Genomic DNA, 27,750 nt, shown 5'->3' on the forward strand with positions numbered 1-27,750 from the left:
TGCATATTTAGCGCCACAGGAAGTGTGGACCAAAAATTGGGGGAGAACTCAGAACGACTGCAAGGCAGAAACAGCAGATGGGAGAAATTGAGGAAGCCTTTCGAGTCCGGATCCCCACAGTAAGCTCCAAGCCAGCGTACCCACTACCCAGCTGCCGCCAAGTGTCCGTCTCCCCCCAGACAGTCGGATAAGCCGAGGCCTCATCCTGGATCTCAACTCCGTCGTCGCCACTCGCCACTACGCGCAGCACCAGCCACCTCCGACCGTCGCATTCTTCACGAGTCCTCCGGCCCAGCGCGCGCTTTCTCAAACCTTCTAGACCTCCCGCCTTCCTTCCTTCCTTCCTTACTTCCATCCATTATTCCAAACCTTTTTAAGCTCTCCCATGGGGCCTGACCTCCTCAGATTTCACAGCGAAACATCAGAGGTAGAACAAGCGCACGTTCTTCAAAGCTCCACAGCTCGTCGCCAATGGCGTCTGCTTCTCTCGCGTCTTCCCTCTTGTGCAGCAGCAGCGGTTCTACCAGTAGAAGCGCAGCCGTGCCGAGGGTGATCCGGATCCCTCTCTTCTCCAAGAACCAGTACAGGCCGCCCCTCCGACCTCTCAGGAGTAGATCAGTAGTTAGGCGATCGTTGCAGCAGGAGCAGGAGGAGAGGACGGACCCGGTCTCCTCCGTTGCCGTAGCCTCCGGCGAGCAGCAGGAGGAGGAGGCGACGACGGCGTCGCATCATGTCGGAGGGGAGAACGGCGCGAAGACCTCCGGTCATGCTGGAGGAGCAGAGGGAGGCCACGGAGAAGGCGATGGCGAGGCGAAGAGGAGCACGGATGAGCAGCAGGAGGTGGACTGGAAGTCGGACGAGGAGTTCAAGAAGTTCATGGGCAACCCCTCCATCGAGGCTGCCATCAAGCTGGAGAAGAAGCGCGCCGACCGGAAGCTCCGCGAGCTGGACCGCGAGCCCGACGCCAACCCCGTCGCCAGCCTGCTCCGGGGCCTGGCCAAGGACCAGCTGGCGCGGGAGAAGCAGAGGCTAGAGCTGGCGGAGCAGACCTTCAAGGCGCTCGACCTGAACAAGGTAATAATTGACCTCCTGATGAACTCGCTCTGCTTGGTTTGGAACTTCGGATTACCAGATAAGAAGGAAGATGATTGGTGCGTGCAGCTCAAGAGCTGTTTCGGGTACGACACGTTCTTCGCGGTGGACGTCCGGCGGTTCGGCGACGGCGGGATCTTCATCGGGAACCTGCGGAGGCCCGTGGAGGAGGTGCGGCCGAAGCTGGAGAAGAAGATCGCCGAGGCCGCAGGGACGGAGGTCACCCTTTGGTTCATGGAGGAGAAGGCCGACGACGTCACCAAGCAGGTCTGCATGGTTCAGCCCAAGGCGGAGATCGATCTCCAGCTCGAGGTCACTAGGCTGAGCACGACGTGGGGCTACCTCAGCGCCGTGGCGCTAGCAGTCACGACCTTCGGGACGATCGCCCTCATGAGCGGCTTCTTCCTCAAGCCCGGCGCGACGTTCGACGACTACGTCTCCGACGTGCTCCCTCTGTTCGGCGGCTTCCTCACTATTCTCGGCGTGTCCGAGGTACTGCTGCGTAATCTCCGGTCCCCGCCATGCCTAATTATGTGCTCGCCGCTTCCGTCGCAGTGCTGCTGATCCCTCTTGGCACGGCTGGCGCAAAATGGCAGGTCGCGACGAGGCTGACGGCGGCGAGGTACGGCGTGAAGCTGAGCCCGTCGTTCCTGGTGCCGTCGAACTGGACGGGTTGCCTCGGCGTGATGAACAACTACGAGTCGCTGCTGCCCAACAAGAAGGCCCTGTTCGACATACCCGTCGCGCGCACGGCCAGCGCGTACGTCACGTCGATCGTGCTGGCCGTCTCGGCGTTCATCGCCGACGGTAGCTTCAACGGCGGCGAGAACGCCCTGTGAGTCGTCCTTCTCCTGCAGCCATCTCGCCTTCTCTTCTCAGCAGCCATTTTGGTCGGGGGCAGAGAGCTCTGACGACGGCCCTGTCTGAATCTGACTCGATCTGGCAGGTTCGTGCGGCCGGAGTTCTTCTACAACAACCCGCTGCTGTCGTTCGTGCAGGTGGTGATCGGGCCGTACGCCGACGAGCTCGGGAACGTGCTGCCCAACGCGGTGGAGGGCGTGGGCGTGCCCGTGGACCCGCTGGCCTTCGCGGGGCTCCTGGGCATCGTGGTTACGTCGCTGAACCTGCTCCCGGTCGGGCGGCTGGAGGGCGGCCGCGTCGCGCAGGCGCTGTTCGGGCGCGGCACGGCGGCGCTGCTGTCGTTCGGCACATCGGTGCTCCTGGGCGCGGGCGCCATCAGCGGCAGCGTGCTGTGCCTGGCGTGGGGCCTCTTCGCCACCTTCGTCCGCGGCGGCGAGGAGATCCCGGCGCAGGACGAGATCACGCCGCTCGGCAACGACCGGCTCGCGTGGGGGTTCGTGCTCGCCGTCGCCTGCCTCCTCACGCTCTTCCCCAACGGCGGCGGCACCTACTCCACCTCCTTCCTCGGGGACCCCTTCTTCAGGGGCGGCATCTAGGCGACGCGCCGTCGCATCTCGCAGGGCGCGGTGGCGTAGGAAGAACTACTCGATCGGACAAGTAGGAGAAGGGGCCTCGTAGCGGTTTGGATTGCTTTTCAGTTCCTGTGCAGCGTGTGCGTGTGTATACAGCCGTAGCGACTCCACTAACCACTATGCAATCTCCAATTCTCCACATCAAAATCTTCTTCTTCTTTTTTTTATCATATCAAAATCTTTTGGCGATATAGCATCACTTCCCGATGGTGGAGTCGATGTTTCAAGGCGGACGCGGGGGACGATTTCACATGAATTTTGTAAAACCCACACATGAAAGTTCAATGTCACGTGGATTTTGTTGGTTTCAATACATGGCTGGCAGCTCCATTTCTGCGGAAACAGAAAAAATTCTGGTTCTAATTGGACTCTAAACTAATAAGATAAGATGCACTGGATGCTGCCTGCTGGGCTTCGACTTCAAACATCACTAGTGGGCCGTGGGCCCGGCCAGTTCACCAAGCAGACGAAAGACCTTCCTGTACAAAACTGGGCCGGACGCCCACGATAAAGCCTTTCCGGCTAAGAAGCTAGGCCCATATTACACAGTAGCGCTCCACGACCGTGCGGCCCACACATTATTTCCGAAAGCATATGCAGCTTTACAAAGTGGTGCTGCAGATCCGTTTTACGGCTCCTCACAAGTAAAACCCCCTTAATAAAGAAGCATGGAACAAGCAGTTTGGAGTGTTGTTAGTTAATTAGTTTGTTAGTACCACGGAGGGTGTTACAGTACTCCCTGTGGTCCTACGCAAGACAAGTTTATTCATATAATTTAATGCCACTGCTCAGGTGAGCATATTTTAATGGGCACCAACCTCCTGCAAGTGCAGCACGTTTATTTGGGAATTGGATAGATCGTTTAGACTCAACATTGAGGCCCTATGTTTTGGTATGGGCTATATGGTTGAATCGAAATGACGCAATCCAACAGTACAAACAGGGGGAGCACTAGAAATCCAAGCCATCCAAAACAGGCTAACAGCAGGCTGCTTACATGGCCATGTGGGTAGAGCAAAGTGCGCTATCAATTAACCCGGTCTCACCTGCGCTTGCTAAACCCGACCAGATGATTGCCGCGCTAATCTAATCGCTGGTGAGATCTCTCAGGCCTAGCGATCCAGCACTCCCCGACTGCTTCTCATGCATGGCGAGGTCTCCATCATGGGCAGCAAGCATTGCCAGCATGCCGCCCGCGATCTCACTTGATTATCGGGCGCGCGCGCGCCGGGCGATCCATCGATCGGTCTCGAAGAGGCGGCGATCATGACGCCCCCCCACTACCAACCCCCCCCCCCCCCCCCCCCACCCCCCCCCCCCCGCGGCTTGCACGCGGCGTATCATACACTTCACCCGCCCGTATGGTTACCCTTACTACCCCCCTTAATTGAGAGCGCTTAGCGGTGTGGTCAATCACTAATGTCTCACCCCCGGTCCACTGGAAAGAGGGACAACCAGCTTTCCTCGAGATACGGCCAATGAGTTTGCTCTTTGTGGTTTGGAATTGGAAGGTAGGAAAAGTTACTCACATGCCACTGGCTAAACCTTAAATTCCCTATGTGCTGTATTTGGTCTTAAAACATGCAATTGTTATTTTAGATCACATAATTTATTGTGGGCTTCAACCGCCGAACACATCAAAGAAATCTGTTTTTGATATAGTGGCAGTCTCAGTGCACAGTTTTATTGCACAATTATCAAGACTGAGAACTTGGTAACTGTGTTAGTTGGGTTTTATGGTGATAAAACTCCTCTCACATCCTATGAAACTCTCCCTCCACTTTCATCGTAATGATCCTACTACGTCAGCAAATTTGACTTTCTTCGTAATGATCCTACCATATCAGCAAATTTGCTGATGTGATATGATATTTAATGACCATAAAACTTCTCATGAAATCTCCGCTCGGACTAGCCTAAGCAAAAAATTTGCCGAAGAGACAGCAATGAAAAACTACAACAGTCATGATGGGCCCTTTGAATCTCATGGAAAATGAATAAATCGAAGTTCTAACCGAAGACAATCCTTGATGATCTTAAGAACAAAACCTCTTCATAATTAGAACCAAAATGGATGTTTGCATTGGTGACTGGAGCAACGATTATTTTTACCCATGAAAGAACAGGGGACAGGGGCAGGCCCCCACTGAACAGGAGGAGCAACAAATTGTACATGTTCATAATACAAAATTCTTATAGGTATTTCTAGTAGCCTAGTAGTATGTAGGAGCATAGAAAAACCCTCTGGATCTTTGAGTAGACTGTTGGAACAAGAGGTTGATTTTAAAATCAGCCTGTGAGCTCTGCCTTGTACAAGCATGATGTCACTAAGCCTAGTGCACTGGCACACTTGGTCCGCGTGAACTAGACCATGACTACTTTGCTCTAGCTCTGATTCTTTTGCTCTTCCACCGGGACAGTCACACGTTTGACCTAATCCGTTCGGATTGGTAGAGAAATTTCTTCATTTTTTTTTCACTTGATTCAATTCAATCATACCTAATGCTATCCATCGAAACAAGCATTTCGAGTTTTCCTTTTGCAATCTAAAAAAAGCATTTCCTGATAATTAAGTAGATACCAAATTGAGAAAAGAGTTCAGTGCAAAGTTGCATCACCCTCTGATCCCTTTGCAAGAACAACACAGGGACAGGATAACAGTAACAGCTAATGCTCCAATATTAAAAGCAGGCAATTTGGACTGAAGTATTGTATTAAGTATATATACTGCTTAGATTAGTGCAAAGCAAGGATGTAAACAGCCAATCACACCGACACATAATACAAGTCCCAGATTCTCTCATTGGGATGCAGAATTTAGGTGCCTTGCTGCGTCTGAACGAGGGTAATGTACATACTACAGCTCATTTATTTTACTCTCTTCCTCCCTCCCCCTCCACCCCCCCCCCCCCCCATCTGACTGACTGGTGGATTAAAACCATTATTATTTTTGTGACATGGAGAGTGATCAAAGTTTTAGAGCTGTGTGATTTGATTGACGCTGAAGTCATTCCATCACCATGTACTAGTAAGTTTTTCTTTGTCCTATAAAGAAAGATGGAAAAGAGAGAAAGATCTTGTGAAGATGGAGCCACCTAAGCAAGCAAGCAAGCAGCAGGATGCCTTACAGTGCATGCTTTGACCATATCCCACAAATCCAGCTAGCGTCCTGCATTTTCAGACTGTAGAGGACAAGAAGGTGAAAAGATTACAAGATTCCTTATGTTTTTGCTCACCCTCTCCCTCTCTCTCTACCCTTCTTTCTTTTCCTTGGGTGTCTATAGAGAGGGGGAGAGAGAGGAACGGCTGCAGGTAAGCTGGCAGGGGTGAGGGAAAAAGACCAAGTGTACAAATAGATGGCAGCATGTCAGCTAGAAAGAGAGACATGGCTCATTCAAAGCTTGGTGTGGAAGAGAAGCACCCCTACCCTTATAAACAAAGCCATCATAATTTGCTCTTTGTAAAGTAGTAGTAGCAACAGCGCTGCTGCGCCACACCTACAAATTCAAGCATGCTATAAAGCCTAGAAAATAAACTTCATAAGCCATAAAATGACCTGACTCGCATTTGTGCAATTTGTTCTCAAATGGATTGTGGCTTTGCTGCCGTTTCTTAAAAATCACCTATACTTGGTCAAAAACCGTTTTATTTCAATTCAAACTTGCAGCTACGTACTATCTATTGGATAATCAATAAAATATCAACCTAGAAAACAATATACAAATTTCAATAGGACGGTCCACAGTCGAACTGGGGCCCACAGGACATGAGGGCATGCAAGGCTGGGCAGGTGAGAATTATACACTATTTTTTTACTCCCTACTTTATTTTCTCCTTACTACAGCTAATCTTTGTGTACTAAAGTAAAGCAAGCAGTAAACTACTCATAATAGTACACTAGTCTGCTGTTACCTTTGATTAGGTGTTGTTAGCTTACGCTAAGGTTTTGGAAATATGAGAGAGAGAGAGGGAGGGAGGAGGGGGAGGAGGGAGGGGGGGGGGGGGGGGGGGCAGTTGCAGTGGTTAACAACCCTCTGCCAGAGGGCAAGAAGGAATCATTTCACCTCAGTGGCAGGTAACAAACACCACTTAGCAGCAGGCTCCCTTCTTGCCCTTTTGCTTCCGCATCCTGTCCTTAAAATCTTTCACCACCCCCTGCCCTCGCGGTCAAATTTGCGATCCATACTTGGGGAGGGGCCAAGAAACCAAGCCGTCTCTCTCTCCAACGCGCTCCAGCGCCAGGTAATTCTGCAAACGGAAAAAAAAAAGAAAGATCATCCAGCTGCTCTTGAGTTCTTGAAATGAAATTATTTCAACGCATTTCTCTCCTTGTGCAGGTGAAATTGGTGGCCAGCCTCTTGGAGTTGAAGTTTCATGTGATTCGGCGGTCAGGTAATTTTCAGGCAGTTATTGTCTTGAACATCTTAGCAGCTGTTCCTTTCAAGATCTTTACACCACCTCATCACACGATGGAGTAGTCAAAGGTCGTTGCTTTCGTCCCCCCTGCTCTGGGAAAGCTTCAGCACTGCCTTAGTTATTTCTTGCAGATCCTATTCCTGCTATCTATGCATTCAAATAGCCTCACGCCCTCGCCAGTTCAGCTTGAACTTCCAGCTTGCTCTATTGCTCCCTTTCCTTCTGTGAGCTCTGGTGATGCGGAAGTATTTCTACAAGCTTTCACATTTGTTGTTCATTCCAAGATTATGAAAGAAATTACAGGCTGATCGATAATCCTCTGTGGAGGCAGCTTCATCTTTTCAATGTGCCCCCTGAAGATGCTAGCCCTGTGATTATTACTCATCCAAAAAGGTCCCTTCGTTTTAAATTTTTAGAGTTCCCCTTAGTTTTAAATTTCCGGCAGCATTATTAGGAGCTCTTTTAGCTTCTCAGAGGCGGCTGCCTTAGCCATATCCTAAAGGAGACAATACTGCTTGGTTGGTTCCAATCTTGTTTGCAAGTTCTTCATCTGGTGAAGCATGGCTCTTTTCTTTAAAACTTCATGGTACTAGTGTGGTACATGCCTGGTTCTTGAAGATTTGGTAGGCTTTCCCTGTTTCCAATTAGCTTTGGGGTTTTGAGTCTTTTAGGAAGAGTAGTCTCTCCTCCCATCTCCTTCACTTTGGTCCAAAAGACTCAGTTAGTGAGTGCTGTTTGCTTAATGATGGGGTTATTTCTCCTGTGTCCCCTCCTTTATGCCCTGGGTTCAAAGTTTTCACTTTCTGGTCTGTGTGCTTCTTTACCCTGTGGCAGATTTTGTTTGTTCCCAAAGGCTATGGCTATGTATGAAGCACATCTTCTCCAGCTGTAATACAGTTACAGCAGGCCTTTGTCTGGACGGTGGATCGTTCTTTTGCCCTTCTTTTGATCTGTAGATAGGGATAGTGGCTGTTCTTGAAGGGACTGGCTGCTTTTCATTCTGATAGGATTATCAGATGCATGATATTGTTTTCCCCCAACCTCAAAAAAACAAGCTGAGGGGTATATTTATGTGAAATAAAAGGTGTTGCTGACTTGATCAATATTTACTCTTGTGTACAAGGCACCCTTTATATGTCAAGTCTTTATGGTGCAATTTAGTGGTATTTTTTCATCCATCCTGTTCACCTTCAATTCATTTTTCAACAGGGGATTAAGGAACGTTGGTATTTCTGGACAATTGGAGATGTACTCAGGCCAGCAATCTGATCAATGTCCTAGTGCAAATAGTGGCAGAGAATTCTCCGAGGCAAATTGGAATACTGTCACAATGCATCAGAAGATGGGCTATAACAGTGGACCGTATGGATTTGGACCTTACAGTATGGGTTTAGAAGAAAGACCAGGATTGTATCAATCTTCATCTGGTTAGTTTTTTTTAATCATGTCCTAGGCAGCTTTCTGAAGGTGAAATTCTGTAGCTAATGGAAACAATGATAATCCCACAGGTACATTCAGTCAGAACATCCAAATGAGTGATGAGCATAGCGGGAGTGTGAAGAAGAGGAAAGGAATGGATGATTGCGTTGCGATGTTGCAAGTAAGATTTCTTGTTGGCCTCACTTCCTATCTAATCTAGATATGTAGTATTATGTCAATGGTTTTTTATGGTAATGACCGTTTGTATTGTAATTGTTGGCTATAGAATGCTGGTGATCAACAAACAGAAGGTTCTTCTCAGCCAGAAAGGAATTCATTGGAGGGGAACAGAAAGATTTCGCCCAAAATGCAAAGCAAGGAAGGTTCTTCTGATGGCGATGGTACTAAAGAGGATTATGTTCATGTCCGGGCAAAGCGAGGCCAAGCCACTAACAGCCACAGCCTTGCAGAAAGAGTAAACTTCTCTCTTGTGATAAGGAACTGCTAGTTCAGTTTGCTTTGTTCTCCTTACTCACGCTTGAAGTTGATGAAAATATGTGCAGCTGAGGAGAAAAAAGATAAGTGAGAGAATGAAGCTGCTTCAAGATCTTGTTCCTGGATGCAGTAAGGTAAGTTCTCTTTGGTTTAGTGCAAGCAACTTGTCAAAGACTCCTGTACTCCACACATTACAGCTTTCTTCCTAACAGATCACTGGCAAGGCAGTCATGCTTGATGAGATTATCAACTATGTGCAGTCATTGCAACGGCAAGTCGAGGTAGTGTTAGTGCATCTATAGTTTAGTTGATTTGGAGTATGTGTGGCATCTTGTTAGAATATAATCCACTATTGTAATACAATTTTAAACTTGCAGTTCTTGTCAATGAAACTAGCAACTGTCAACCCAGAGCTTGGTTTTGACATTGAGCAGATTCTATCCAAACAAGTAAATCCACTTGCCCGATCCGCTTATCATTGTACATCTCTCTAGATGCTGTTCTAGATATCATTTGTTAAATGGAAATTCTTGTCTGTAGATGATGCTTTCACAAGACAGACATTTTGCTTTCTATGGAGCGGATGCAGGATCAAGCAGCCTTGCTTCTCAGTTTAGCCAAGGAATCATGCAGCCAGAAATGATGTGCAACATTTCCAATCCTGCTGATGTTTTGCAGGGAACAATTCATGACGTCTCGACAATGAACCAGGTAATTTCTGTCCATTTCATGACATGCTGATTCAGATACATCTCCAGATTCTGAAGAGGTGATAGACTTTTTTGAACCTTGAATTCAGATACCTGCAATGTGGGAAGGACTTCAAAACCTGCCGCAGATGAACTTCAACCTTGGTGTGGCAGCCGATAGCAGCGCCAACAACTCTGGTATATATATGACTTAGTGTGTTTTTTTGTGATATCTTATCCAGCTCTTACATCACATGTTCATAATCAGCTATCTTTTGTTCCTCTCTTATCTAAAATATACTTAATGTCTCAAGTTATCCAATCATCTTACCAAAATGTTCCTTCTGTACTCTACAGGTTCCATGAAGATAGAACAGTGAGCTGCCGACATTGCTCCCAAATTGTTCTGTGAATCACTGAATCATCATAGAATCACTGAATCATCGTAAAGCGCTCGCTGAATGAAGTTTTTTTTGTATAGCTGGAGGCCTAACCATTCATTGCCGGTTTCCTTCTGTTGCTCCCCATACTGTATGGCTCATCGTTTATGGTATGGATCTAAGGATCATGTACAGCTGGAGCTGGAGAAAAACTGATTCCACTGTAAATTTCTGTTGAGCTTTGGCCTGTGGAAATTCGGATGGAAACCCAGTATCATCCATGAACTCCAAGGGCAGAAGATTGTTGGGACCAAGTGCTGAATGCTGATGGACCTAAACGTAGTGCTAGTATAATGAAATCGTAGGTACAAAAATGCAGAGTTTGAAGACTAATGCATTGTCAGAAATTCCATGAAACATGCACTGTATGCAAATGGTCTCATCATGCAATGGAAGGAAACTCATTGTTGTTGTTTTTTTTTGCAAATGCGAGTAGAATTTTAATGAAAGCAGTAGGAAATGATCATCCTACGTTTATGCTATTAAAACAGTAAAATGTCACGAGATCGAGAAGTGCGAAGGGAAGAGGTTTTTCTGCACAAAAGACCGACCACATATCGGCAATTGGTTGCAGAGTTCTCTGTAGGGAGTTAACGGAGCTAGTCAACCAGAAAAGTTCTGACAGTTTAGACTTTGAGCCTGACAGAGCACGTCATCAAATCGCCTAGTACGATTGCCCACACCACATCCCTTGCTAACAAAAAGGCTTGGCCTCATCTACCAAAGGGCCCGAAACATATGATCTATCGTAACAGAGTTGTACTATTTGTATGGGTAGCATTTTACTTTTCCCTTTATAGAAGACCTAGCGCTTGAATCTAACAATTATAGGTACCTCCTAATAAAAAGAAGAGAAAAGATTGGTGTCTCCAGATATTCCCATCTGTGAGAAAGGTAAAACATGCAAATTCACCGTTGATGCTAGTTAAATGAAACAAACCAAGAATTCCCTTTGTTGCCGCTATGATGTTAAAGCACCCTTATCAGTAGCCAGAATCCCTGCATAACTGAGCGAGTTTAGTAAGAATAGTAGCTAAATCATCACATCGGTTATGATCTTAACTATTCCCAGCTCTGGTGAAGGAATTTTGGTAGTTCAATCAAACCCTAAAACTTTTGTTCGCATCACTGTTAATGTTTCCCTGAACGGCAGCGCATGGATTCAAGAGAAGAGCATGATACTAAGTTTCCCATCAGGCGAGAAACAAATTCTACACCCCCATGGTCGCTAGTGTCACCAGTAAAATAAATTGCCACCCATAAACCTTGCCGTTGTTTAAACAACCTGTCCAAAGATTCCACAGTTGAGTGGAGTAAACAAGAAGTCGAGAAGCCTACAAAACTGAGCGAGCTAATAGTATAACTCCTTGGAAGACATCAGCTTTCTGCCTTCTTACTCTTCTTTCTTCTATCCTGTTCCCCCTCTCTATCTTTCATGCCTCGTCTCCGTGATTTTCCCTACCAACAAACAAGAAAATCAGTGCAGGAAAGAATTGCACGAGTATCATTTATAGACAGACTGAAGAAAAAGATCCAGGGTGCGCGAGAGATTATTTCAATTCTTTATGCTTCTTTAATCACTTGTAGGCTTGTTCATCTGGATTAATGATGATAGTTCATCCCAGACACTACCATCTGGCAACTATGGCATGAATTATCTCATGATCAAGCAAGAAACAAGCGCAGGAAGAAAAAAAAAATTCATCATTGTTCAGGGAAGCAGGGCATGGATAGTGTCTGGAACTGTAAATAAGGTTTCCGAAGTTACTAAATGGATAAATGTACCTCAGCAGAGAAAGTCCTAAGGGGGTCTCTACTTCTGCCGGATCCTCCCTTGAATCCCTGTCGTTTCCGCCTTTGGGGCTTGTCGATACCCATAGCAGCCCTGGAAAGTTTGACAACATTGCTTGCTTCTTTTGTTTTTGGATCAATTAGGTAGTCAGGAACATCACGCAGGTGTGCGGGAATTTCTTTGTTGCTTAGCAACTTATCGTGCTTGAGCAAATCTGAAAAGAAGAAACAAAAAACAGCATCGACTGGTCAGACAGGTTACTTTACTAACACAACTATTCTGCACAAGGCTCATGAATCATACCAAGGTCTCTTGGATTCTCTTCAAAATGAGACTTCAATCTACAGGATAAAAAGGGATCATTGTTACAGGAAAAAATACGGGGGCAGAAATTGCTTTGAATGAAGATGATCCTTTTTCATGAAATAGCAAATGTACACATTCGTATCTTTGATTTATTCATCTATCAGCAAGAAATCACACAGTTTATTAGCTAGAAGTATCCAGCTAGTTGGGATTTTCCCCCTTTTCCAAGGAGAACCAGGAAGATGTTTTCAAGAGATTCAATTATCATTATGCAAGTTGCATTTTCAACAAAATCTTACTTCTCAGAATTCAGGATTTCATTCTTTATGTCTTGGCGACGTGCTTCCTGTATATCACGTGTTGTCACACTCCTCGCAACATCCTGTAAGAGCAGGGTCATTTAACGTTAGCCACCCAAATTAGTATTGCTGTTTCAAGAGTACACAAACAAATTGATGTAAGAATTGTAAAAGAAAACTTATGCAAATATGAACCCATGTGCTAGAAGCTAGAAAAGATGACCCGCACCTACTATTCTGCTTATCTGCCTGACTACTACTTAGTCAAATAGTTTGCTCAAGCAAAAAGCAAAAGCATGCAATTCATTGCTCAGAAAGTGAACTTCCTTACCAGGCTAGGAATAGGAATGCCAATATTAACACAAATAGAGATACCTGAACAAGATTTCATGCTTAATGGGCATGGTCACATTTGTCTATATACATATACACATACAACACCTCCTTGACTAATAACAGGAATAGACAAAAGGGACATGGAAAGGACGATTATAAAAAATATGATCAAGATTCCATCTTGGCTGCCAACAACTGGATAGCACATTAATACTAGATTTGCTTTCAGACCAGTCAGCAATCACAATAGTAGATTCCCACAAGGCAACCATGCCTCACTTTCATACTAGCAGTCTAGCATAGCCTCACAAAGCAATTGTTCAATACCTACTATCTATTTTAGGATAATGTTGAAAAAAGATAGGCGGAAATAACAATATAGAATATGCTAAAAGAGATTCAAGTATACATAATCCACAATAGATATATTGCTGACCTGAGCCCTATATCGTAGAGAGTCGACAGCATCTTTTGTAAGTAGTGGGAAAGGTGAAATGCAATCTGTATCTTTATTTTCAATATCTTGCAACATATGCTCAATCTCTTCAAAAATACTACTCTCCACTTCCGAAACCTGAAGCAGCGATTAACAAAAAAATGAGGGCATTGATAACAGAACATATAGAAACTTTACAACATGTTACATATTCTTGACGATAATCTATATGATTGAACCATGTAAAATTGAACTTACAAGTGATACGGATGCACCGGTCTTATTTGCTCTCCCTGTTCGTCCTATTCTGTGAACATACCCAGCAGGATCCGGTGGCATGTCGAAATTAACTACCTAAAAAAGGATTAAAGATAATGGTCAATCCTGTATCTTCAGAACTTCAACCATGAGATCAGCGCGTCATTTACCGCGACCTTGTTTAGCTGATACACGCGCGAGAAAAAAAGATGATAAAATTTAAACTTCTGCTATACACCTTTTTAAAGAGAGAACCAGTGGTGAACCATACAGCACAAGTTCAAACTAAATCCTCTTTAATTTATTTTACGGAGGAGCATTGGTTGATGATTTCTCAGTACATAAAATTCAGCATCTACTGCTCATGATGAATATTAGATGATGCAACTGTGAACTCTAAGAAAAAAAAATATAATAAAGCTTGCATTGTACATATCATCTATAGAATATGCTATTACAGCTCGATATCAATGAAGAATTTCAAAAGGACAGTCAATCTCCATAGGAGTCAGATGAGAACTCACACTAACAGGATATGCACTATCAGATTAGAACACAGTAGGTCCAGAAATTGTGAATAAATGATTATGTCAAGAAATTAACTTACTGTGAATACATTTTTGAAGTCAATTCCTCTGACAACTCCAAATTCAGCATCTAAAGTCTGCTGCAAATGTTTGCGGGACACCCTTGCCTCTTTCTTGTTTTCCTTATCAGTTTGCTTCTCCTCCTTTGTTTTAGCGTCATCCGTTGCTATCAGATAATCAAATAATCTAGCATTGAATGCCTAAGAAATAAAAAAGTAATAAGTCCTTTCTGGAGTTACCTTGTCAGTGCAAGGAAGTAATCTGTACAAGCTTCTAATGGAAAAGAAAAGGAAAAAAAATCCAATCAAAGCTTTAAATAATTGGAAACTGTCTAACTGGTACCCTTGCATACCATTTCACTTCCCTAACTATTGGACTAGTATTTATGATTTTTTTTAGGTCTGTCAACAGCTAGGGTCACAAGACTGGAAAAAAGCACACAAAGATATTGCTATTCAGGTTATACTAGGCTACAGTTAGAATAAAAAAAGTAGCAGAATTAATCACAACCACAGAATTAACAAACAATCTAAGAAGCTACAGGGAACCTATCTGAGAGTTCAAGTCAGAATCAAGTTGTTTGCTTCATTTAAGCAATTAAGTTCTCCTAGTCACAAAATTTAATACAAGCCATGGAATATGTTACCTCGATAATATGTAGTCGAGAATTTTGTGGCAACTCAGCATTCAACACCGCAGATCTTATCCCAAACTGTAAAGAGCATATACTGATCATAAGATTGTAGTAATAATACATGAAGCGTATATGGAAAATAGAAACCATACAGAAGCAAACAGCGATGAACAAAGTAATATGTCAACAAAAACAGTGAAGTGAATAGTATTCCTGCAAATAATCATAGTGTGCACATAAGTTTTCATAGCATTATCTTAAAATGACAGTACAAGATGTAGCACCGATCTGTTTATAACTCCTTTCATGAATTTTTTACAGACTTACCTGAACCAGTATCCTACATGTAGCTTAAGAGAAAAATGAATTTAAGGAAACATCAAGAGACTCAACGATTACATGACTGTATGTTCATATTTAAAATATCAAATACAAAAGGAACAGAGAGAGTGGTTCAGCCCAAACTATGTCATAAGTTCAATTATTGCAGCACATGAAGTTTTGAATTATCTCAAATAGGAATTCCAAGAATCAATTCAGGACACTGAAAGTTCTTTTTGGTGTCAAGCAAATTAGCATTCAAATTCACAGATCTAGATCACCAATCGCATTTCATATTAGGGTAAGACTAGTAGTTCAATCCACCTTTTCCAAGAACAGTCGTAATCTGAATGCTGCATCAATCGAGTTGACAAATATAAGAACTTTCTTCTGAATAAGCTCAAACTTTAGGAGTGCAAGGATATGAAGCATCTTATCCTTGGCATCACACGAGATCTGGGTAAAAAAAGAATGAAACATAATGATTGTGATGCAGAAATAAATGCTCAAAATGCCAAATAAATTCAGCCGAAACGACTGCAAATAAGAAAAACTTTCATAATCTAAGAATGAACCAGATAAGGGATAGACAGGAAAATGTAATGATATCTAACATGGGAACTCTTTATTTCTTCTTAGAAGTTTTCAGAATATCCCAGTTGCAATAGTAATCATGGTTTTTAAAGCGTTAAGGCGAGGCGAGGCAAGCCACCACCGCCTTATCGCCTAGGCGGGCTAAGGTGGGATAAGGCGGACTAAGGCGACACCTTAGGCGAGGCGAGCCACCACCACCGCCTTAAAAACACTGATAGCAATACGGAAATGGAGAACAAGTTCGTAGATATCAAATAATAAGGTAGCAGAAGAGACTTGCCCAAAACTGTTGTACGTTTTTGGGGATCACATCATCCTTAGCTCGACCAACCTCCATAAGAGTTAGAACAAATGGGTTGTGCAGAAGTAGCTTCGTCAATTTGTCGACATCAGAGCTGTGACATCATCGAATTCAGTACCAGACCAGATAAATGAAAGACAAATGGAACCAGGAGCTCAAGTAAATCATACAACTATTAATGTTATCATGTAACAAGGGATAGCAATAGCATGGATTCAACCTCCAATGCTTAGATGTTAAATGCATGTCAATTGAACTATTAGCAGGGTTTTACCAAGAGTAATATACAGCACAAACAGGTCTAACAGCAACCACTTAAGAGAATCAGCATGATAAAACTGTATACAGCCAAAAAGTCACAATTTGAAGTGCCAAGTATCTGACTAAGTATTTATGAAGACGCAGACGCTTAGAGAAATCCTAAATGTAGGCAGTGGAAGCAAGATAGGCTGTGTAAATGCAAAAAAAAAGGAACATGGAGCACATTTGACCTTGAAGTTGCAGACATCAGAATGGACTGACAGCTTCTTGGGATATGTGGGATGAGAGCTTTTAAGTCATCTTCACAGCGATAGGACAGAAGAAGGTCAGCCTGGGAACTAACCATTAATAGATTAGCAACTTCTTCAAAAGGAGCTTGCCTGAACATTATGGTCAATCCACAGAAGTGCATAATTTGATGTGCAATACTATAAATAGCATATTTGGTACTCCCTCGACTTTTTATAAGGCATAATTTGATTTGAAAAGTTCAAACTTCAAACTCTGTAAGCTTTGACCAACAATTAGTCAATTTATATGTATGTTTAGAGTATAAATGTGGTATCAATAAACTCATATTTCAAAACGCTTTAAGATGCTGTTGATTTTGTGGCAATGGACAAAACTGCACGTTGAAAGAGAAATTAAAGGTCAATATATACTTTTGAAGACTTTAAATACAAAAATATGCACTATAATAATGGATGAAGTATATAGCACTGCAGTTTTTAAAAAATGTCACCACAAATTTGGAGTATGGATCTCCAGCTTTTTGCAGTGGCTCAAAATTAATATCATCATATGCACCAATACATACAAAGAACTAAACTCAAAGACTCAATCAGGTAATGGAAGAACAACTTTCAAAATCTGAACAGTGCAGTTTTACATCAGTTCACAGACTGTGAAAAATAATATGGAGACACAACATCAACACTGGCATTCATGTTTATATTGGAGGACTCATAAAGTATGCAAACAACCAAAAAAATGCTTAAAAGACAAATGAAGTGCACCTCATCGAGAATCATCATTGAAAGAGATTCTTTGATTGATGATCCACGCATAATACCCTTTGATATGCATGTTGCAACACAAGCTGGAGTTGACACAAGAATATTAGGGGGGCCAGACAATGCAACAGTCTGCAAATAACAGGGTTTTAGTTAGTTGTGCTTATAGACATAATGAAAGAACAATAATACCAAGTTGTGAAAATAACAATGAAATGAGATAGAATTGTCTCACAATATCCTTATCCGACATGCTAGCAGTCACTTGCACGACCTTTAATTTGGATGTACAGAACTCAAGGAGAGATGATGCCTCATTATAAACCTATAGTAAGCAAATATAGTTACAATGATAGCAGAGTTAGTTTCTTTTTTAGCAGAGATAAAGAGAAAAGGAAAAGGAAGCTATATTATACCCACATGATATTAATCGCTACTGGCAATTGAGCAGTAAGGCAAAACATATCACGATAGTGGATACAATAATCATATGTTTGCACTGCACTATATCAAATTACAAACCAATGAATCAGGATGTATCAAAGTACTCTGCAAACTTCAGTGTACCCAACAACAATAAAATTCATATATGAATCAGGATGTATCAAAGTGAGATATAAATCTTTAAACTGCTACAGATATAGCATTTGTAACAATTAAACCCAAACTAAATCATAAAACAATCTCAGCAAAAGAAAGGTTGTGGCCCACTACCTGCTGGCACAACTCTCGTGTAGGCACCAGGATGAAGGCATTTGGTGCGGGTTTACGAATACGGCCTTCCAAGGATAACTTCAATAGGTCATGCAGCAATGGGAGAAGGTAGGCAAAGGTCTTTCCAGAGCCAGTCTTCGCCTTTGCAACCACATCCTTCCCTTCCTGGAACCACAACATTTGGTTGCTGATCAGAGTCATAAATTACAGAAAAAAAATGTTTGCACATGATCTGGATAAGCGATTGTCTGGAGTGTTACTGGGTATGGTGGACAGGCCACAGCAGTTTGTGAACCAGATCCTTCTTGTGATATGCTTGCCTAAAACTAAATTTAAATAGGACTGTCTTTAATGACAAACATTTAGATGGCAACTGACAGTTATTTCGAGAGTTCAAGAAAATGCAGGCTATCCAAATAGTGCTGTAGTTTGCATATTACCATCACACTAGTCAGAATCAAAGTTTTTTCAAGTATAAAGGGGGCTGAAATTCCATAGTTCCTGCACCATTTACCGTTTATTTCTTACCAAACTCTAAGATGCCAACGCTACAGTAATAATTACAGACCCGAGACTTGTAGTCGATTGGATTACAGATGACGAACATCTGAACTAAATTCGCACGAAACAAAAGGCACCCACAACAAAAGGATAATAAAAGCCAGAGATCACGCACCAGGATGAGCGGGATGGCCTCCTGCTGTATCGGGGTTGCCTTCGCGATGCCCTTCTTCCTCAGAGCCCTCTTCAGCTGCTCGTCCAAGCCCAGCTCATCGAAGCTGACCTCCTTCTCTTCCTCCTCCGTCCCCTCCTCGCCGCCGGCCCCAGGGTCCGCAGCGTCCGGGGACCCCTCCGCCCCGCCGGCACCTTCAACTTCCTGCCTGACCTCCTCCGCCTCCTCTTCCATCTCAGGGGTGGGCTTCACGCGGGGCATCGGCGTTCAGTCAAATCGCCAAATTATTACAAAAATAAACTGCGGAGCAGCGTCTCTGGCGACAGATGACTTCTAGGGTTGAAGGACGCTTGTCTTGCTCAGTCAGGTCGCCGGCGGTGAGGGCTCCGATGATGAGGCACAGGCGCACAGCGAGTTGTGGCGGCGGTTGAAGAAGGAGCGCGAGCGCACAAGAGCAGAAACCCTCGCCCTCAGTTTTGCCGCTTTCCGGATTTACCCCTACATCTACGGCACACGGCAGAACAACGGTGCGATGGAGGGTTTAGGGTTTAGGTCCAAATATAACCGGGTTTTTAGGAAACCGGCCGGTTCAGCCGGTTTCGGTTCAACGACCCATTTCCCCCTCTTGCCAGACGCCGGTACCGACCTTGTCGAACCGACGATGGCGGAGACAGTGGACTTCGCGAGCGGCGACGCGGCGGCGTGGCGCGCGGCGCTGGCCGCGTACGACCGCCGGCTCGAAGCCCTGGACAAGCCCGACCTCGTGGCCGTGGACTCCTTCTACCGCCACGACCTCCCGGCCCTCCTTCGCGGCCGCGACCCGGAACCCTTCATCGCCAAGCCCGAGCTGGCGCGCCTCCTCCAGTGGAAGCTCTCCCGCGGCAAGTGGAGGTCGGTCCGTCCGCCGGTCTCGAACTCTCATGCTTGTTCCTAGCTTCTTCCTTCCCGCTGCTTTGCGTTCGAAGTTTCGGATCCTAGAGCGTGGTCCGGTCCTTGTTCCTGAAATTTCTTCAGAAGCATGTTAGTACCGACGATTGATTGGGCTCTTGTGGCCAGGCCGAGACTTATGGATTTCGTCAAGGGCTTGGACGACGCGATGGTGGAGTCGGCATCGCGCAAGGCGTTCGCGGCGCTGCCTGACCTCAGCAGGGCCATCACCGAGCTCACCGTGCTCAAGGGCGTCGGCCCCGCCACTGCGTCCGCCGTGCTCGCCGCCTACGCACCGGATGTCGCGCCGTTCATGTCCGACGAGGTGGGTTTTATTGTACAAAATGTCTTCTACATTTCTTCATCTCTGTGCGGGTTGACTGCAATGTAATGCTGTGACCTTGGACGGACTATGTGCAGGCGATGGTAACGGCCTTGGGCAATGCAAAGGAATACACGCTGAAGCAGTACCTTGCATTTGCTGACAAATTGCAGGCAAAAGCAAAGGTATAGTTTATCCCGTTGATATAACAAATCGCATGGTTGCTAACAATGTGTCAATGTTGCAAAGTTAGTGTCTTTGTCTGGTCATTTGAAGTGTTCAGCGTGACACAAACTGTACCTTTGCCCAGGTGGCTGCAAATTTGCAACTGATTAATGTTTTCGTGTAGTGATCCTCACTAGAGTTTGGCCATAACTAGAATATCCTAGTTAATGTACCAATATGGAAAAAATTGAGCAGATTACATAAAACACGTTTAACTTGGTGCAGAATACTATACTCGGTGTGTTAACCCCTCTCCGTCTGGACAAACTGGAAGAGCTGATTGTGCTTTCTTTAAGGCTTGGTATTCAGAAACTATAACTATAGACTATTATTGAACATATATTTCTACATTAATGGAGTGTTACTAGAAAGGATCCCACTGTACCTGTGTGAATAACAGCACGGTTCTGCAATTTGACGACCTGCAAATGCTAACATCAAATAAATTTGAGAACATTGCGTAGATAAATTTTCAGGGCGTGCACCAGGATGACACGGGAATTTTTCACCTCTTGTTTATCTTTCTATTCCAGGCTCCGGTCAGCACACTAAGGCAATAGGAGTAAAGCATTTTATTGTTTGTAGGTCATGCAGCCTCTGCAGTGCTAACTTTGGCCTACATAACACTAGTTCAGTTAGGTGTCATTTCAAATATAGATCGTAGGCTCATATCAGTATCAACTGAGCATTGGATAAAAAGTACAATTAGGCTCATATCAGTATCAGCTGAGCATTGGATAAAAAGTACAATTTGTATTTACACATATGCAGTACTTGATTGCCATTTTGCTTATTTTCTGTATGTCCTGAAGGAACTGACCATAGGAGAAGAAAGTTTCACACCGTCGGATGTTGAGAGAGCACTATGGAGCTCGGCAATTGGGTCCAAGTCACCAGCCAGTGGTAACCCAAAGAGCGAATCAAAAATGCGTGGCAAGAGGAAACGATGATCCACACCGAGCTTCTCTACTAAGGCTAGAAGAATTTACTGGCTGCAGGCCTTAGATTTTTAGATTGAACATTGTAGTTTCTGTAACCTGCAGAATGGGGTATTGCTTTTGGCGCAGCAGAATGTGAACTGTGTGCTCTCAATGACCGAACACTACATTCTGGGCCTGTTTCAGTTTGCAAAAACGTAAAAAAGCTGTAAACGCAAAGATGCTAAAGGAATCTTGCTAATTTGAAGTACTAAATGAAGTCTATTTACAAAACTTTTTGCATGGATGGGTTGTAAATCGCGAAACGAATCTAATGAGCCTACTTAATCCATGTTTTGCAACAGTGATGCTACAGTAACCATCCGCTAATTATTTCTTAATCATGGATTAATTAGCATCATTAGATTCATCTCGTGATTTACAACCCATCCATGCAAAAAGTTTTGCAAATAGACTTTATTTAGTACTTTAAATTGGTAAGATTCCTTTGCAACAGTAAAATTTTGCAAAAACGCAAACTGATCTAAACAGGCCCTCTGTACATGGCCTCCAGTGACCATCGCTGTGTGCGCTGGGATGTATTTGTTTCTCAAGAAGGCCCATGTACCAGCTGTTCCCGAAAATCAATTTGCAAGCAGTCTGATTATTTGTTACTAATGGGTGTCTGAGGAACTAGCCCACGTTTTGTATGCTGTATTCGGAGCTGTGAAGGTAAAAAAGATTGAAGCATGCAATCTAAAAATTCTTACTGAGTGCATACTGCACACAAGGGATCAGGATGCCGCTCACTACTTTAAAATTCAGTAATCTTTTTTTTAACAATAAGATGAAGGCTGCAGCTTGCAGCAGGTCAGGCATCCTATTGATCATGGTGATGCCTCAGAATTTAGAACCGGTGTACTCCAGGATGTTGTGCTGGTCCTCCAGGCAAATGTAAATACGGACCAGCCAAGTATAGTAACGAACGTTTAACTGGTCTAGAAAACAGGCTAAAGATGTTTCTTGTGCTGACCAACAATAAAGATGTTTCTTGTGCTGACCAACAAGCCCTGTTATCAGTTTATCAGGCAGATCAGGCTAGTGGAAGAGTGAAAGTGCAGGAGAAATTCCTGTCTAGAAACAAGGCTGTAGATTTTTCTTGCACTGAATGACACGCACTGTAATGCACATATCAGGCGAGAGGAAGACAGCAAGTGCAGATGCAGATTAAGTTCAGTATCAAGCCGATAAGAGGAGCAACATGTGCAATGATACAAATGTCAGATTTGTAGCAATCACAGTTGGAAACAGAACAGAAAAAAAAGGGAACCCAGAGAAGAATGATGACTACCTCTAGTTGCTTTTCAAACTTCGGTCGATGCAACATTGTCCAGAGATCCAAAATGACAGGATATATTACAGTTAATTATCATAGCAGAACATGCTTAACAGAAGCAACCCTACCGGATGCAATGGTGAATTACATGGAAGTTCAACTCTACTGCTTTATACATACTAGTACTACATTCTCTCCACATTCATGAATATTACCAGGCAACTACTAAGTCTGGAACAAACAACTTCCACAATCACCACCTCGCTAATGGTGGCTACACCACAATCCTACAGTTTGTGACACTTGAGCAAATTGTTGTCTTCATTGGTGATATCCGGGTGTCACCAACCCAATGTTAGATTGACCAAAGTAGTTCCAGATTATCCTGCAGAAAACATGGCAGGCTTAAGCAAGTTGTGGATAATAGCCAAATAAGCAATCTATTAGTTATTAGAAAGTAAATCTACTAGTTCTAACAAGATTTAATTCAGTTGGAGGGCAGGATTACCAAAAGAAAACTTTGAACTAACAGGATATCTTCGTTTTGCCCTTTAAGCGATCAACGAGCTGTGCCAAACAATGATTAAAAGATTGAGCATTCTAATTCTTGTTGAATCACTCAGAGGTGGCCAACCATGAATGTGTAATATCCTAAGGGGCCGTTTGGATCCTCTCATTTTGGAGGAATTGAAATCTACTTAATAAACTAGGCTATTTGGCTTAGAATTTGACATCCCACCACTTTCCAAAGTTTAGATTAAAGTCTATCCTAAATTCATAGGGTGGGAGATGGAAATTGATTCTATACACCACCAAGCTGTATTTCTATTACGTAACTTATAGCACGCTCTTTGGCTCACTCCTCTATAGTAGAAATATAGCACATAAGTATCTCCCTCATATGGCCAACAATAGCATACAAATATATTCCGTATAATCATATTAGCTTAATAGATTTGTATCCAAATTATGATTATTAGAATGGATTTCAATTCCAAGGTTCTGAACAGGGCCTAAAAGAATTTGCTAGATTCTTTTACACCAAATAGTTCTTGTTAATTAGATACTCAACATACCTAAGGGTCAGGCAGAATCCAAAATTGCAGGTGAACTGTGCACCATGACTTTCATGAAACCACAGCGCATAGGCCCATAAAATTTGTCAGCAATGCAAAGGCATAGTTTTAGTATGTGGTATAACAAGAAAAAGAAAAAGTAAGCATGGACTTGTTTCGCACAGCTTATGTCTCAGCTCTTTTCACAGATTTAAGGAGAATATGTGCCAAACAGCATGATTTTGCAGCAATACATCAGTAACTAGATTCTAGAAATGAACTGAATAAGCAGAATCCACTTTTCACTTTGCCTATACTACAGCACAGTTCTCTTTAAATATCTGAAGAATCAAAATTACCAACTAAGTGGCACTTGCAAACAAGTCATTTGCTAGAAAATGGCCAAGAATGGAATAGGCAATAAATGAACGTATCTAATTATAATCAGCATTCGCCATAGGGCAAAACCCTAAAAGATATAGTCACAAGTTTTCTAGGTTCCTCACAAAAACATGTTAACTGCAGTATAGCAAAATTGCTTGATGCTGCTGCACTCACCATGGATCTCAAGAAGGATCAGAACTCTTCTCGAGCGTTTTAAGATGCTCGCAAAAACGCCGATGTTTCTCTCGCACTTCAGCTATTGCCTTTTCAGCAGCCTCCTCGTTCTTTGCTAGAAGGTATTTCTCGATCCGAACAAACCACTCCCCCAATGTCATATTCTCTAAGCTGCTTATCCCAGTCCGCTCCTCCACAAGCCCTTCCTCCCCAGTGCCACCAATAGACCTCTTGTCAGTCTCTTCCTCTTCTACAACACCATCCAGCTTTGATTCCGGCAGCATTCTTTCCCTCAACTCGCGATCAACTTCATTTTCCCCTCCCCTGCTAGAATCCTTCCCCACCCTTTCCTCCATGCCATCATTGTTGGTTGTAGCATGCTGAGCATTGACCCTCCCCTCTATTGCCCTCCCTGTCTGCCCTTTCGGAGCCAATGGCGCATCCTCCTCCACATCCACCATCTTCTCATCCTCCATGGATGCCTTTGAGGTTCTATCCAACTTGTCGTCCCCAGTTGGCATCCTATCCTCCTCACCACCATCATTCGCTGACATCACCCACCGTGGACTGCCCCTGCATTCTCTGCCATCAGCAACATCACTTTCCTCTTGCTCCTTTTGAGCGTCCTCCTCAATAATTGCATCATCAGCCTTCCTTGTGTTTGCCCTTGTAGCCTTTCTTCGGCCTCCTCTGCCTCTCCCAGCCGCCGGCACCTCCTCTGATGTATTTGAAGCTCCATGTCTGGTTTTTACGGTATCCTTGTCTTCACCACCCTTGGGGCCTGTCGCCCTTGGAGGATTCCCTACCTGATCTCTGCTCACAGGCACCTCTCCCTCCTCTTCGTCCTCCTCAGGAACAGCATGCGTGGCCTTCCTTGCACTTGCCCTTGTAACCCGTCCTGCCCCCCGTCCGGTCCCCTCCACCTTCCCCTCATCGTTTCCACTCCCCACCGCATCACCTCTCCTAGCAGCAGCTCTCGTTGACCTCGTACTTTGCGGCTGTGGCGGAAGGGCGGCCGTCGCTGCAGCCTTCCTCAGCCGGCCACGGCGCGGCACTGCCACTTCCTCCTCTTCCTCTTCCGTCTCCACTTCAGGGGGCTCCGCGGCCTTCTTCCGCCCACCTCGGCGCGTCGGAACTGCAGCTTCCTCCTTCACTTCCTTCTCTGAATCGGGTGGCTCCGTGGCCTTCTTCCGCCCGCCGCGTCGCGTCGGAACTGCAGCTTCTTCCTTCTCTGCTTCGGGAGCCTCCGCCGCAGCAGCCTTCTTCCGTCCGGCCCTGCGCGTAACCGCGGGACCCTGTTCCTCCGCCACCGCCGCTGCGCTGCGCGCGGACCGCCTAGTCGCCGCGGGGGGTGGTTGCGGGCCCTCATCGGCCGAGATGGAGACGGACAGCACGGTGCTCTCCCCAATCTTGATGAGGTCCCCGTCGGAGAGCGGGGCGGGGACGGTGGGCACGAGGGGCGCCCCGTTGAGGAGGGTGCCGTTGGAGGACTCGAGGTCGGTGACGGCCCACCGTGCCGCGGGCGGCGCGAGGAACTCGACGGAGAGGTGGCTCTGCGACGCGCCCGCGTCGCGCACGGCGAGGTCGTTGCCCTTGGGGACGCGGCCGACACGGAGCGCCGAGCCGGCGCGGCCCCGCCGGGTCGCCCCCTTGCAGGGGCCCTTCTGCACCAGGAGCGTGAGCACAGGCGGCGGATCCGCCATCGCGGGGGCTCGGGGCTCGGAGGTCGGCGAAGAGGGAAGCGAAAATAATTTCAAATTTTTCGGGCGGTGGGTGGGGAAAAGGGTGCAGGGCTTTCGGATTTTGGAGTCTCCCTCCGAGGCGAAGGCGAAGGGACGACAGTGGGACGGGCCAATACGCGGGGGGGGGGGGGGGGGGGGGGGGGGGGGGGGGGGGGGGGGGGGCGGCGGCGGGACGGTCGGGCCCGACGGCAGTTGGATCTTCTGCGGTCTGCAGAAGATCCAACTGCCGTCGGGCCCGTACCTCAAACTAACTACTATTGACGTTCCTGGTCCATCAGCAATCAGGCCGTTAAAAAAGAAAAAGTTTACTTCTACATTCTAGATTAGCTAGGTGTTGTTTTCACATTTAGACTTCTACTTTGGCTTGCTTGTTTCTAAGGACTTATTTGTATGGATGCAAGCGGCGCAGGTTGCGCCGCTAACCCGTGAACAGGCCCGCACACGGACCCACATCGCGCCGCGTTTTTACCCGCTTCGTTGAAGCGGACGTATGCGGACTGCCCACATCACCCACGGCGCCGTAGGAACCGCAAAAACAATAGGTCAAGCGGTGGATGCTGGACGGCAACCATGACGAGCGGCGAAAGCTTGCTATGTTTTATCTTTCACGCTGGTCGGCGAGCGCATCCACTTCTGCCATCGCCGCTGTTTTTCACGCTCCATGATTCTTCTGGCTCATCGATTGATCAGGGTTCAGAATGCCCTCGCATCCTATAGCGCCAAGATCGAGGATTCGAGATCCCTATATTCCATCGATCTTCCTGCCTGCTTGCGCTCGGCACCGCGTGGTGTCCAGTCTCCCTGCACATCCACTCCCCATGGATTCGAGGCTGCAGACGCCAATTAGCCAAGTCCATGAAACTTGCCGACCTCTAATTACTCACCTATGTGACATGAAATAGATGTGGCATCACCGAATTAACCAAGTCGATAACGAATCTGATTGTTTTAGCTGACTATCTCTGATCATCAAGTGATTGATTTGGACTATGTCCAGTTCGATTTTGCCCAATTTAGTGGCTTCATCCAACGCGCAAGCCGGCGCGGCGTCTTCCTAGCTCTGTCTCACCCTGTTAACCATGCTTGCGGCGCTGCAAATGCAGCAATCGGTGCCGCGATCACCAGCAGAGGCAGGATCACAGCGCATCCAGGAGGTGCTCGCGGGGGCATAATGGGCGACGGCGAGCCAACCGGGCTCCAACGGGTGCGGGAAGACGACATGGCGATGTGGGTCTAGGTGGGGTGTAGGTTGCTGCTGCTGTCCTTGAACGCGGAGCGACCAGTGGACGGGGTAGAGGAGAGCTAGCGCGGGGGAAGACGGCGGGCTGCCGCAAACGCCGCAAAAACCTAGCGGCGGTATGCGGGACGCCACATCGCCCGCGACAGAGCTTGCAGCTCATGCGGACGCGGGGCGGGCAGCCACAAACCGCCCCGCTTGCAAGTATACCTAATTGGATCCGAATGATTAAATTTCAGTCCCGTCGCATCAGATGTTTGATACCAATTAAAAATATTAAATATAGTCAAATTATAAAACCAACTGCATAAATGTTGCATAAATGGAGGCTAATTCACGATATGAATCTATTAAGCCTAATTAATTCATCATTAGCACAGGTTTACTGTAGCACAATATGGTCAAACTTAATGAATTCATCCTACGAATTAGCCTCCATCTGTACAATTAATTTTATAATTAATCTATATTTAATACTCCTAATTAGTATCAAACATTGTCAGGGACTAAAGTGATCCAAACAGACTTTACGACAATCCTATGTAACAGGGACTAAAGTGATCCAAACAGGCTTTAAGACAATCCTATGTAACAGGCACTAAAGTGATCCAAACAGGCTTTAAGACAATCCTATGTAGCAGGGACTTTATCCAAACAGGCTTTAAGACGGGCGGTAATAATACCTTCCAATAAAAAATTAAAATCACCATGCACGACTTTTGATCATCAAAGGATGATATTTAAACGTCATCTTTTTGTTTGCATAACAAAGGGAGTAAAAGCCATCAATTGCTACGAAAGTATAAAAAGGGCATCAATAATTCATCTAAAAAGCATCAAGACAAGCTATGGACACATGGGA

General features: G+C 45.3%; 5 protein-coding genes across 7 annotated transcripts; 3 read left to right on the top strand and 2 right to left on the bottom strand.

The window, feature by feature from the left end:
- The first annotated feature begins 354 nt into the window (after positions 1-354).
- Positions 355-2,778, top strand: LOC112875050 (probable zinc metalloprotease EGY3, chloroplastic). 2 transcript variants are annotated; one of them, XM_025938733.1, is made up of 5 exons: positions 355-1,074; positions 1,162-1,584; positions 1,689-1,830; positions 1,876-1,927; positions 2,039-2,778. In XM_025938733.1, the coding sequence occupies exons 1-5, from the start codon at positions 472-474 to the stop codon at positions 2,547-2,549; spliced, it is 1,731 nt and encodes a 576-aa protein (XP_025794518.1). In that variant the 5' UTR covers positions 355-471; the 3' UTR covers positions 2,550-2,778. The 2 variants fall into 2 exon arrangements, with proteins under 2 accessions (XP_025794518.1, XP_025794517.1); XM_025938732.1 differs by having other exon boundaries at positions 356-1,074; positions 1,689-1,927.
- Positions 2,779-6,612: 3,834 nt separating this feature from the next.
- On the top strand, positions 6,613-10,015 carry LOC112876281 (transcription factor bHLH74-like). The gene is made up of 11 exons (XM_025940356.1): positions 6,613-6,827; positions 6,923-6,977; positions 8,211-8,428; positions 8,510-8,601; positions 8,707-8,895; positions 8,984-9,049; positions 9,128-9,196; positions 9,293-9,364; positions 9,456-9,626; positions 9,715-9,802; positions 9,962-10,015. The coding sequence occupies exons 3-11, from the start codon at positions 8,248-8,250 to the stop codon at positions 9,982-9,984; spliced, it is 951 nt and encodes a 316-aa protein (XP_025796141.1). The 5' UTR covers positions 6,613-6,827; positions 6,923-6,977; positions 8,211-8,247; the 3' UTR covers positions 9,985-10,015.
- Positions 10,016-11,139: 1,124 nt separating this feature from the next.
- Positions 11,140-19,081, bottom strand: LOC112877535 (DEAD-box ATP-dependent RNA helicase 16). Its single transcript, XM_025941857.1, has 16 exons — positions 18,573-19,081; positions 17,897-18,061; positions 17,418-17,507; positions 17,186-17,314; positions 16,400-16,500; positions 15,888-16,002; positions 15,338-15,469; positions 14,705-14,770; positions 14,079-14,258; positions 13,472-13,567; positions 13,214-13,351; positions 12,442-12,524; positions 12,140-12,177; positions 11,830-12,050; positions 11,442-11,502; positions 11,140-11,329 (listed from the first exon to the last, which is right to left on the bottom strand). Exons 1-16 carry the CDS (start codon positions 18,828-18,830, stop codon positions 11,256-11,258), a joined length of 1,947 nt encoding a protein of 648 aa, XP_025797642.1. The 5' UTR covers positions 18,831-19,081; the 3' UTR covers positions 11,140-11,255.
- A 143-nt stretch (positions 19,082-19,224) lies between these two features.
- On the top strand, positions 19,225-21,152 carry LOC112877034. The gene is made up of 4 exons (XM_025941232.1): positions 19,225-19,460; positions 19,626-19,821; positions 19,917-20,003; positions 20,856-21,152. Exons 1-4 carry the CDS (start codon positions 19,231-19,233, stop codon positions 20,991-20,993), a joined length of 651 nt encoding a protein of 216 aa, XP_025797017.1. The 5' UTR covers positions 19,225-19,230; the 3' UTR covers positions 20,994-21,152.
- A 1,149-nt stretch (positions 21,153-22,301) lies between these two features.
- Positions 22,302-25,756, bottom strand: LOC112876317 (ABC transporter F family member 4-like). 2 transcript variants are annotated; one of them, XR_003225287.1, is made up of 3 exons: positions 23,910-25,756; positions 23,373-23,420; positions 22,302-22,681 (listed from the first exon to the last, which is right to left on the bottom strand). XR_003225287.1 is itself a non-coding variant. In XM_025940403.1 (2 exons), exon 1 carries the CDS (start codon positions 25,610-25,612, stop codon positions 23,918-23,920), a length of 1,695 nt encoding a protein of 564 aa, XP_025796188.1. In that variant the 5' UTR covers positions 25,613-25,756; the 3' UTR covers positions 22,302-22,681; positions 23,910-23,917. The 2 variants fall into 2 exon arrangements, 1 of the variants encoding a protein (XP_025796188.1); XM_025940403.1 differs by lacking the exon at positions 23,373-23,420.
- Between the last annotated feature and the right edge of the window lie 1,994 nt (positions 25,757-27,750).

Source organism: Panicum hallii, chromosome 9, assembly GCF_002211085.1.
Source record: "Panicum hallii strain FIL2 chromosome 9, PHallii_v3.1, whole genome shotgun sequence".
NCBI lineage: Eukaryota > Viridiplantae > Streptophyta > Magnoliopsida > Poales > Poaceae > Panicum > Panicum hallii.